Consider the following 12,441-nt stretch of genomic DNA (forward strand, 5'->3'; position numbering starts at 1 on the left):
TGCTGTACTTTGAAGTAAATTGTTTATTTTTCTAAAGCATTAACAGCTATTAAATACATGCAATTAAAAACTTCAGTTTGTGAAGATTATAAGGGCCTCTTTTTATTTAGTATACATTATCCCAATAAAAAAAAAAACCAAGTTGAAAACATTGCTGTTCGCAACTTGTTCTGTAAAAGTTTTCTTTAACATCTTGATACTTTGAAGCCAACCTCCAGAAAATGATATGTTTAGGTTTAGCAATCAATTTTAACTGTTAGTTTTATACTAAATGTTTTTCGTTTCTTAAATAATCTAAAACTAACCAAAAAACTTCCTGTGCTATTTATTTTCTTGCAGGCGCTCTATGGAATTCAGTGTCCACTGGACTGTCATGGCGGAAGGACTGTGCGCGTCATTTCGTCGCAAAATATTATTTAAAATGAATTTAAGCTTATTATTTTTGAATGAAAGTTGTGTTTATAATCGTTGAAAAATAAAATAGGGATTTTTTCATTTCTAAATGAAGCCTGCTTATATACTAAATTTTATTCTAAAGTTACGGTTTTACCAGGTAAATACTCGGAGGTTGTCATAGATTATGATGACAGATAGTAAGTGTTCTAAATAGGTATTATACCTATGTTAGGAGATAGCGCGCCTCGTTCCGGGTGCCGTGTTCCGAAATGGATTTCGTAGTAGTGCAAGTTTGGTGCAAGCCCCACATGACGGAGGGGTATGCGTCAGGCATTTCCTGTGTACAAAAAAAAGACCTATATTTCGGATCCATATTTCATCACTGACAATATGCACTATTCAAAGACTGTTCTTCAAGCATTGAGGAATTTTGGACAGAGACATCTCGAAGGTCCCCGAAGGCTGCCTGAGTTAGATTTGTCGGCTAGCTAGCTTTTTTCGAAATTGGACTTACTTAGCTGGATTGTGTGTTAGAGCTTTCTTATGAGATATTATATGTACATAATATAACCATGGGTCTCATAAGAAAGCTCAGATTCATGCTGCGGGCAATGGGGAGAGCCTAAAGGTTGGAACGCCATTTCGGCGGCCGTGTTTCCTGCCATATATACCTTAGATACCTGCAAGCCAAGAGTGAATAGGCATCTTCTAGGTAAGCGTGCTCCAACTTGGACCTCATCATTGCTTTCTTTAAAGCATGATTGTCGTCAAGCGCAAGCGCAAAGATTCAGGCGGCGCAAACCCGTAGCATGTGGAAGACCCTATTAAAGACCTATGTTCACTGTGGACGTCTGTCGGTTGATGTTGATGATTATGTCTTTAGTGCAAGTAGTTCAGTAGTTTCAGAGTTTATCGATAACAAACAAACAAACCTTTCCTCTTCATAATATATGTAGTTAGTAGCGCAAACTTGGAAAAAAATCTCGTGGACACTCTTTGATTTTCCGAGATAAATGTCATTTTACCTGACAGCCCTAATCAATTTTATCACTGATATTAATAACTAATTCATAACCGTTAAACCTAAGTGTCAAAATCTCGTTTTTCTAGTCGAGTTCCGTAGGCTCTTTGAACCCACTGCATTATTATCCCAAGAAAACCTACCATTAGATGTAGGAATAATGGAAAGAGGTCACAACCCTCAGCAATAAAGAATACGATGCGGAGAGAGATGTCACTCTCAAGGTCTTTAAATGTATCCATGCAAAAAACCACGTCGACTGGTTGCTCCGTTGCAGCGTGATTGAATATTAAACCAACAAACACACTTTCGCATTTGAAATATGGCCAGTGATTATAAGAAACAGTTTAAATCTCTCTCTGCTCTCTGAGAGACGTTAGGCAAAGTGAACACAAATTATGACACTTCTGTGTTCTTATACAAGCTTAGGTCTCTCAATTTTGTCAATTAATGTCAAATTTCTTTCTCAGATCAAAACCTAGTAAGTGGTTTAAATTCAAAAGAAGTTTAGGCCGTAGTTCTTTCTGGTCCAATGCGGAATGGCATACTTCACACACCTTTGAGAACATGGAAAACTTGCAGGTATGCAGGTTTCCTCACGATGTTTTCCTTCGCCGTTAAAGCAAGTGATATTAAATTGCTTAAAACGCACATAACTGAAAAGTTAGTAGTGCGTGATTCCGGGATCGAACCCCCGACCTTCGATTAGGAGGCGGACGTTCTAACCACTAGGCTATGACAGTTTTTAAATTAAAGGGGTTTAAATATTTTAGTGTGAAGACTGGCCAACACATTTATTCATTACATGTGCATCATTTTCTTTTTTAGGGTTCTGTACCTCAAAATGAAAAACGGAGCTCTTAAAGGACCACTTTGCTGTCTGTCCATTTGTCCGTCCGTCCGTCAAGAAAACCTATACAGTACTTCCCGTTGATCTAGAATCACGAAATTTGTTCTTGGATTTATTCCTTTACTTGGGCTATGAGAGTTGAGACCTATCTACCTGCCCATAATTCTAGGTTAACGGGAAATACCCTATCGGTTTTCTTGACAGACACGACAGACGGACAGACGGACAGAAAGACAGACAACAAAGTGATCCTATAAGGGTCCCGTGTTTCCTTTTGAGATATGGAACCCTAAAAACATTATGTAAGTATGCAAAGTATTTCCCTTGCAAACCATATTTTAACAGTTGACATGTAGAGGTCAGAACTCCTTTTGACTTTTCCTATCTTACTTTTAAGTTTTAATGCATTATTAAGTATTTACTGTTTTGACATGGTATTTAGATAATGGGTGATATTTATTTTATTTAATCTAATTCCTTTGAAAAACTTAGTAAGGCGCATTAATCTATAAAAAACCTAGCGAGTTCAAAGACTTACTATGTTTTAAAATGGTCAAAGCGACTTACTAGCTTTTAATTTTACTTTAATGTGGGTGTCCTTACAATACAACGGGACATACTATGAAAGTTAGGCTTATGACATAAAACGATTTTCGGAAAAATGACATTTACTTTGTTTTGATATGGGGCGGTCGATATAATTAGGTACTAGGGTAAAGGCTCGAGTAAATGAACAGATTGGACGTTTTTACATGTATTAAGAGCTGGAATAAAAAACCGGCTGATATACCTTTTTTAAATATTTTCTTACAAATTCTTACACTTTTTTCAATTTCAATTTCAAAACCGTGTTCCGTTCAAACCGTTCAAAAGTGCGTGTGCGTGCGTCCATGTGTGTGTGTGAGTGTGTTGTATGTTTGTACGAGTGTTTGTGAGTGTGGTATTGCGTTCTATAACCACATGAGTAGCGAACAGAGTCAAAGCTTCATACAAGCGCGCTACGATAGGTACACTACTACAAGCTTGAGGCGCGTGTGTGCGTGAGCACAGGCGCTACGTCGCGTACGGAGAGAAATCGGTTTATACCGGATCGGCCTGTGCTCAAGTTCAGGGGCTGCAGTACACGTCGCGCGTCGTGTTTTCATTTAATTTAATGTTAATGATAATAATTTAAATAGTGTTTAAAATCTATTTTCTTGAACTGTCATAGATTTTGTTCAAAATCAATATCTGAGGATCCCTAGGATCACAAAACAGGAAATTGTTACCAAAATTTAAAAAAATCGACGCCATTTTGAAATTCTTTGTTAATTGACCGATTTCGTTCAAAATCGATATTTAGAGCTCCCTGGGATCACAAAATAAGAAACTGTTACCAAAATTTAAAAAAGTCGACGCCATTTTGAAATTCTTTGTTAATTGACCGATTTCGTTCAAAATCGATATTTAGAGCTCCCTGGGATCACGAAATAAGAAACTGTTACCAAAATTTAAAAAGTCGACGCCATTTTGAAATTCTTTGTTAATTGACCGATTTCGTTCAAAATCGATATTTAGAGCTCCCTGGGGATCACAAAATAAGAAACTGTTACCAAAATTTAAAAAAGTCGACGCCATTTTGAAATTCTTTGTTAATTGACCGATTTCGTTCAAAATCGATATTTAGAGCTCCCTGGGATCACGAAATAAGAAACTGTTACCAAAATTTAAAAAAGTCGACGCCATTTTGAAATTCTTTGTTAATTGACCGATTTCGTTCAAAATCGATATTTAGAGCTCCCTGGGATCACAAAATAAGAAACTGTTACCAAAATTTAAAAAAGTCGACGCCATTTTGAAATTCTTTGTTAATTGACCGATTTCGTTCAAAATCGATATTTAGAGCTCCCTGGGATCACGAAATAAGAAACTGTTACCAAAATTTAAAAAAGTCGACGCCATTTTGAAATTCTTTGTTAATTGACCGATTTCGTTCAAAATCGATATTTAGAGCTCCCTGGGATCACAAAATAAGAAACTGTTACCAAAATTTAAAAAAGTCGACGCCATTTTGAAATTCTTTGTTAATTGACCGATTTCGTTCAAAATCGATATTTAGAGCTCCCTGGGATCACGAAATAAGAAACTGTTACCAAAATTTAAAAAAGTCGACGCCATTTTGAAATGCTTTGTTAATTGACCGATTTCGTTCAAAATCGATATTTGGAGCTCCCTGGGATCACAAAATAAGAAACTGTTACCAAAATTTAAAAAAGTCGACGCCATTTTGAAATTCTTTGTTAATTGACCGATTTCGTTCAAAATCGATATTTAGAGCTCCCTGGGATCACAAAATAGGAAACTGTAACCAAAATTTAAAAAAGTTGGCACCATTTATAATTCTTTCTAAATTGATTGATTTCGTTCAAAATCGATATTTAGATCTATTGATCGATATTTAAACTAGGCAATCACAACAAAAACAAACTTTACCATCTTGTTGAACAAATAACTATTGTTAATTAAATTGTATCCTCCAGTGCCAACCCTACCAAAATAGTTATAAAATTTGCTCGCTTCTTAGAAGCTTTGCCTCTGTTTGCTACTCTGTGGTATAACACCATGTTAGTAAATCTTAGTATATTTTTAACCGACTTTAAAAAAAGGAAGAGGTTCTGAATTCGTCGGTATCTTTTTTTTTATGTATGTTCCCCGATTACTCAAAGACGCCTGGACTGATTTGGATTTTTTTTTGTTTGATAGGGTATACTTTGCAAGTGGTCCCATATAAATTTGGTAAAGATCTGATGAATATCTTTGAAGATGGAGAACAGAACTCCTCAATGGATAAGAGCAAATTCAATTTTTTTTTAATGTATGTTCACCGATTGCTCAAAGACGCCTGGACCGATTTGGAAATTATTTTTTTTTGAAAAGCTAGGTATACTTTGCAGGTGGTCCCATATAAATTTGATGAAGTTCTGATGAATATCTTCTGAGATGGAGAACAGAACTCCTCAATGGATAAGAGCAAATTGCTCGCGATCAGTGTAATTGCTTAGTAAACAGTAGGGTTTTAGCTGGGCATGGCATATTATTATAGTACAGTGGGGCCACTAAAAATTTTGAAATAAAAAATTTTCAAAAGAAAAATAAAACCGACTTCAAAAACCACAATAACTTAAATTATTTTTTACTTTTTAGTGTTTGTGATTTTGAAATCGGTTTTATTTTTCTTTTGAATTTTTTTTATATTTATTCTAGTATTCTTCATTCTTGGATATGGATCCCTCTTGGGTATCCCCATTTCTCTCTGTCTTTGGTACTATCAAGCTAATTTTCTCTCGCGATTTGCACAATAGCATTAGACCAACGCGTCTTCGGTCTACCTACCTGTCCTTCTTTCATCTGTAAAAATCGATACAATATGACCATTTGCATTGCAGTTTTAGGGCATGTCTCAAGGTGTCTGTAGGCTTTGTCTTTTTTCTTATGTCTTCAATTCTCACTTTGAATATTTTTTGCTTAATTTATGCAACTTGCCATCGCCCTTTAGCAAGTTACTATTTCTTTTTATATTCTTTGTCTGGACCCATGTTTGGCTGGCATAGGTAAGGCATGGCAGGATGCATGTATCTATAACGGATCTTTTAAGATGTACTGGGTAAGCTCCTTTCATTCTTTCCTTTTGTGCCCAGTAAAACAAGCATACTCGGGCTACTTTGAGAACCCATTAGCAGCTAACAGCAAGGCCTGGACTCCAATTTTTATATGTGGAAGCTGTATTTCCTCGTTGCGTTTATGAGCAAATAAGAATAGTTAACTACTTTTACTAAAAAAAAATTTTATTATTTGGCGCGAACCATCTAAACACCATGATGATTATTATTTCTGCGTTGTGAATATTACCAGAAGAAACAGCAAAAAAATTGTTCCAAGCGGCTCTATTGTAACTTGCAGTCTGCAATTTGAACGATTCTGACTTCTGGTGATAAATCTGTACCTCAGCCCCAACCCAGTACCTCTAATCTACCATTTCAAGAACTTTCAGAAGGTAGTGACGATGTAGTGACTTTTTTACATCTCAACTTAGACCATTCAATCAAAATTATTTGGATCACTTAATGAGAGATCTTAGATTGTCTAAAAAGCATCAGAACATGTGGCTTCTCGGCTCAAAGGAACAAATCTGATAACATCAGACACTTGTGTTACGGTATATTATTCTCACTACTCTTAACACATTCAGTAGCTGATGTTGCACTTCCAGCGACTTGGATGCAACAAGGGCGTTAAGTTTCATTTTCTCTGTAGTCATTTGGACTGTTTTCCAGAAAATTTAGGTGACTTTCAAACTAAGATAACTATACCAAAGGGGATAATATCATATGAAAGGGCTCTATTATACATTCTAAAACAGGTTTTATTTATTATTATTATGTAAAAGAGTTTTTGATTTATCGCGCAAAATGTAGAAAAAAATATACAATAAGTCAAAAACTGAAAATCTGACATTTTTTTTTAAATTCCAAGCCGAAAATATACTTAAGAATTTATTAATAGGAATCGAGAGTTTATGCACTAGATAGAGTTCGTTCATTCACTGAAATTTCCAGTTCATTTACTGGCAATTTATCCTTTTGTTAAATAAAATAATTTATAATAATTAATACCACGCATTTTATTTGATTTTTTGATATACTGTGTACAGATACACAAAAAATAAAAATTATATATAGAACAATTCTCATATATCTTAATTTTAGGTGAAAGTCAGGGTAATCCTTATTCGTTCATGTACTGGATCTTTTACCCTCCTACGTCAAAATACTAAAAGTCCGCGTAAATTTCGCAGATTGAAATGTCTGCTTGATTAATTGTCAATAGAGGGTCATGACATGTCAAAATTGCTAGTTTGAAGGTGAAATCGTCTAAGTCATTCGAGATGGTTTTCCTCTTAATTGGCGGTCGCGAAGATTTATGCGGAGAGTCCGCTCGTCATGCGGTCGCCAAATTTGTACCACGCGACCGGTGAAATGTTTCCCTAATTTTTAAAGTTTTATACCTCAAAAGGAAAAACGGAACCCTTATAGGATAACTTTGTTGCAAATTTTGCACTTTGTCTGTCTATCTGTCCATCTGTTTTGAGTTATAGTACAAAATGTCGGAAAAAATACCCAAGTACGGAACACTCGGTGCGCGAGTCTGACTCGCATTTGGCCGGTTTTTCAGCACTTTTTTTTAACGGTAACAGGTTTCTATGAGTGAGATTAATTTCAACTTCATTGCTTTAATAGTTTATTTTTAAAATGGCTGTGACACATAAAGACGGTTAGATTAGATGAAACTAATAGGGTTACGTATCTTACCACAAAACCCTAAAACACATTTTCTATTTCAACCATAATAAGCGAAAAGCGTATCGTAACAAAGAAACAGGTATTATCCTCTTTGGATCTCGTTTTTCCAAGTAATTTGTATATGAAATGAATATTGCACATTTTTCTTCTTGTTTCCATTATGTTTCACAAACTTAATCGTGAACGCAAAGAAGCAAGCAATGTGCCTTCACAGAGTGCATTATTAGTAGAAAGAATAGAGTTCTTAAATTGACAAAGAACTTTGTTACTTAGCGACTCACGGGAGCACGGGGAATTCTTTAAAATATTAAATTTTACAAGGTGCATCTACCCACGTGAACAAAAGACGGACAGCAAAATGAAGAACTTCAAGCACGCATCAAAGTGCTAACAGTTTTTACCGATATGCTAAAATAGTCTCTGACTTGATGACTCTCTAATAGATGTTAACTAAAATACTAATACTAATAAATGAATGAAAGGTTAAAAAAGCATAATTTGCTCATTTTCTTCCAACAGAGCAAGGCAAATACAAAGCGGCCATTTTGAAATTCTTATTATTTGATGTTATAGCCGCAATAGAAATACATATATTATCTGTGAAAATTTGAACTCTCTACCTATTACTGTTCATGAGATACAGCCCGCTGACAGACAGTCGGACGGACGGACGCGTCCAGACAACGGAGGCTCAGTAATAAGAGTCCCGTTTGGGTTTGGTTAGTATGATTCAATAAATTTTGTCATAACAGTATGAAAAAAAATAACGTTGCCTCCTCTCTTAACCCCCTTGAGAAAATGCAAGTGCCATTTTCAATTTGCTTTATTTGCACTTGTTTTAATAGCTCTCTCCTTATTGCGTCGACCGGCCAAATTGATTCGTGCCTGACCGTTCTCTTGATTAAGACGGCGCGGCACGGATCTAGGCGTAAAAACAAAGTGCCGTGTTTGTACACAACTCCTAGAAATCTTTAGGGACATATTGGACGTACGATTGGCTGTGGAACTTTTGTGGACGTGACCCGTTACATTAAGGTACGGATATTAGATCAATTTATTTCTCAATTCAAGTGGCGTTCAACATAAATAAAGTGAAGCTAGATGTGAAGTTTGGGGACCAAATTGTTTTCAAACTTTCAGACTTTTTAAAACTGAATGCGATTTTTATTTTGTGTAAGCTTGACATACTTGACGTTATATTACAGTCAGTAAACTGTTAAGTAGATATATTTGAATGAAAATTTATTTTGTATTCGATGAAAACAAATAGGTAACATCTTTCACATAGTAAAATTTGGTAAATTGGTCAGGTTTACCATATTCCTAGGGTTTGATAAATGATTGACTCGCAGCACCTTTTCTATTTCTCAATTACAACAATCATATTATTACTTAGAAGAAATTTAACTTATCAACAACAATTTAACAATCAAAGATTTGGCAAATCCATAATTCCTGATACAATATTAATATCGCTCGGAGAATAATAATCCTTGGCAGTTTTGATTCTAAATAAATGGACAGTAAATGACCAATTTGAATTTGCCGCGTAACCGAAATATTTAATCAGTTCAGATTCCGGTTGACAGCTGAGTTGACAAGTAATCGTAAACTCACTTTGGGAGATTAAAAATTTAACTGGCAATCAAACATTGAGTGACAGAATAATTGTTTTGCTATTTTATGAATCTATCAGCCCAACGATCTCTATGTTCTATATACTTCCATAGTCCATACTAATATTATAAATGCGATAGGGTATGTCTGGTAGCTGTTCACGGTCCATCAATTTAACAATTTTGACATTTGGTACCAAATTGGTACCAGAGATGGCTTGTATTCTGGAGATGGATAAAGGTCTTTTTTGATATTTAAAATTAATTAAAATTTAATGTTTAATATTTAAAATTAAAGAGTTCTCCAGGGATTTTTAAAACCTAAATCCTTTCAGACAAAGTCGAATAAATATTGTCCATAAATACTTTTCACGTTATTCTGAATTTACGATCACGTTATACTGTTTCATCATGCATTACTTTGGTATTTTACTGGTATTGACATTTTGTTGAGCCCGACTGTACCTCATAAAGAATATACATACTTACTGCACGATGTATCTATTATTTGTCTCAGTATATCATTGACTGGTGTTTGTATAGACCTCGTTATTCCACGTACCTTTTATATTTTCCCTTCGAATGTCGATGTTTCTTGACGATTCAATGTTTATCGAACATTTTATTGTATTTGCATAAGGAAGACAACTTACTTTTTTATTTCCTGTAGGGAAATGATACACGGTATCATAGAATGCGAGACGTTTATAATACCAAGCAGAAATATGAGCATCTCAGATTTAAAAGTTATTTTTTGTACTTTAAAAGATTCCATGTAAAATCCTTGATGAAATATTTACGTTACTCCGTAAAGTTACTTATTACCTACTTGTTTAACTTAATCTTCAATTATATCATACAAGATGAAGCGCGTGGATTTAGGTTTATAAAAATCCCGTGCCTATTAATAAGCAGCCTATGCCTGTCTCCGGGATGTAAGCCAACTCTGTACCAAATTTCATCAAAATAAGTTAAACTGTTGGGCCTAGAACAGCTAGCCAAACAGACAGACACAGTTTTGTATTTATAATATAAGTTGGATAACTTTTTGAAAGATCTAACATACCTAGACCTTAATTCAATAACGATATTATATTACAAAGTGTATCAGATAACTAATATATAATGCGGAGAATAGATAATGTGGAGAAGTTCATATACGTAATTATAGAGTAGCGTATGTCAGATAATAATATAATTACACGTGTCAATACAACCACAACTGTCGATACTCGACATACGGCTACACAAAAGGATTAGCTTAATTAGTGCCAGACTATGACTCGACATACTCGACGTACTGGTTCAACTACTAAGTACTAAGTAAACCACGGCTCTGTTAATAGCTCTACTCAGTCATAACAAAATACCGGCCAAGTGCGAGTACTACTCGAGTATTTTTTCTAACATTTTGCACGATAAATCAAAAACTATTATACATAAAAACAAATAAAAATCTGTTTTAGGATGTACAGTTTAGGATGTACCCTTTCATTTGATACCCCACTTAGTATAGTTATCTTATTTTGAAAATTGAAACACATTTTAATTTTTTTTTTAAATGTTGACACCACAAATTCGCGGTTTTCAGATTTATGTGCAAGCGGGCCAAAAAGACGTAAGTATTAAAAATATTATTAGTAACACTACCACAAAACAAAAAAACAATGTTTAAAATAAACATTCAAAAATTCTGACATCAAACAAAAGAGAACTGATGAATGTGTGCTATGAACTATGTTGATTATATTTTGCATCGGTGTTTCATTATTGGAATCGGAAACAAAAGCATCCACGCAACACAAAGTACACTATTGGCATCCCGCGCACATACGCGGGTGGCACCGGCTGCAGCATAGAGGTGTCATGTATTGGAGGCAATGATGTCCCACAAAACGGTCTCAAACGGTCTCAGCCCCATTAGAGCGGTCATAAAAGAGCAGCTTGAATCCGCAGCTGGTAATTGAACAACGTTCAATATTCGAGCAGTAGACAACTTAACTGGAGAGAATTAACTGCGCCAAGCAGTTAGTGCTGTTTTGCAACTGCTCGTCCGTGAAGCAACTGTCCGAAAAGGTCTGCGTATGACAATGAAAGGAAGGTTGTTCTTCGCTATGCAATCACAGCTTAGCTGCAGATTAGTCATGACTGTCCATGTATGAGGGGCTCTTAGTACGAAAGTTAGTATATTTGTAATTATTTGTATTTGTGATTGGCTAATTTTGTCAAATTCTTGCTGCATGAGTGCATTTTAGCCAATAGTAATATAGTGTCAGTAAACCGGAGGTGACGTAATCGTAACTGTGACTATTAAACTACGGCGGTGAACCTAAGGAAGTCGTGGTTTTTGTCAATCAATGTGTAAATTACCGCTGGACCTTGTTCTACATTGTTGACCACAAGTTTTTTCATCATTAGCTAGGGGCGCATTTTTGACACCTGTATGAGGTCTTCACCTCTAGTTAATACATCATCTCTCTGGGTTCAGTATCAATACGCTAATTAATAAGCGCCGTCCGAACCTGAGCGCTTTTTAATAAACCATACACCACATCAGCGGCGACACAAATTGGGTTGCCATTTTGGGTCAAAACGCAACTGTTAATATCATACGATATAATCCAATTTGCATCGTACATTCCATACTGCGACACGATGGCTCTTTGAAATGAAATTAATGCAAAATTCGTAGTAAACGCAACGTTTTGATGAACTCACTAGATTCAATACCTACAAACAATAGTTAAAGAATTAAAATGTTTGATGTTTTTGACTATATTAAAAACAGCTACAACAGTATATCGCGAAAGACTTAACATCATTAGTTGAAACTTATTGATAAAATAATTAAGAAAAGCGCATTTAGCTTTAAATAAGATGAACCGTATGTTGTATCAAGGCGGTTATTTGACCGCCACGCACTGGCCATTTAACCACTCGTGCCCGCCTAGCCTTATGGATTTTATAATTCTACCTGTTGTCCTAATTTGAAAATTAATCAAATAGCATGTGAAAGATCGCTCAATATCATCTTAATATCCATTACTTACCTCAACCAGTGTCTCTTGGCGATCGCAGTGTGACAGCAGATAGCATCGTACTGATCAGCGATCCATACAATGAGGATGATATAGAAAGCTGTCGTAGTGTCGTTGAAGAACTCCGACATGATGGCCTCCATACCTGATAACAAAAATACGCATATTACCAAACGATTGA

At 35.4% G+C, this 12,441-nt stretch overlaps 1 protein-coding gene across 2 annotated transcripts in view; it reads right to left on the bottom strand.

Moving 5' to 3' along the window:
• LOC123875372 (membralin) overlaps positions 1-12,441 on the bottom strand; it is a 145,022-nt gene that overhangs the window by 72,241 nt on the left and 60,340 nt on the right. For both annotated transcript variants that reach the window (XM_045921154.1, XM_045921155.1), the window contains exon 9: positions 12,273-12,405. In XM_045921154.1, coding sequence (XP_045777110.1) covers positions 12,273-12,405 — 133 coding nt within the window. The remainder of the gene's footprint in view (positions 1-12,272; positions 12,406-12,441) is intronic.

The sequence above is a fragment of the Maniola jurtina genome, chromosome 20 (genome assembly GCF_905333055.1).
Source record: "Maniola jurtina chromosome 20, ilManJurt1.1, whole genome shotgun sequence".
Taxonomy (NCBI): Eukaryota; Metazoa; Arthropoda; class Insecta; order Lepidoptera; family Nymphalidae; genus Maniola; species Maniola jurtina.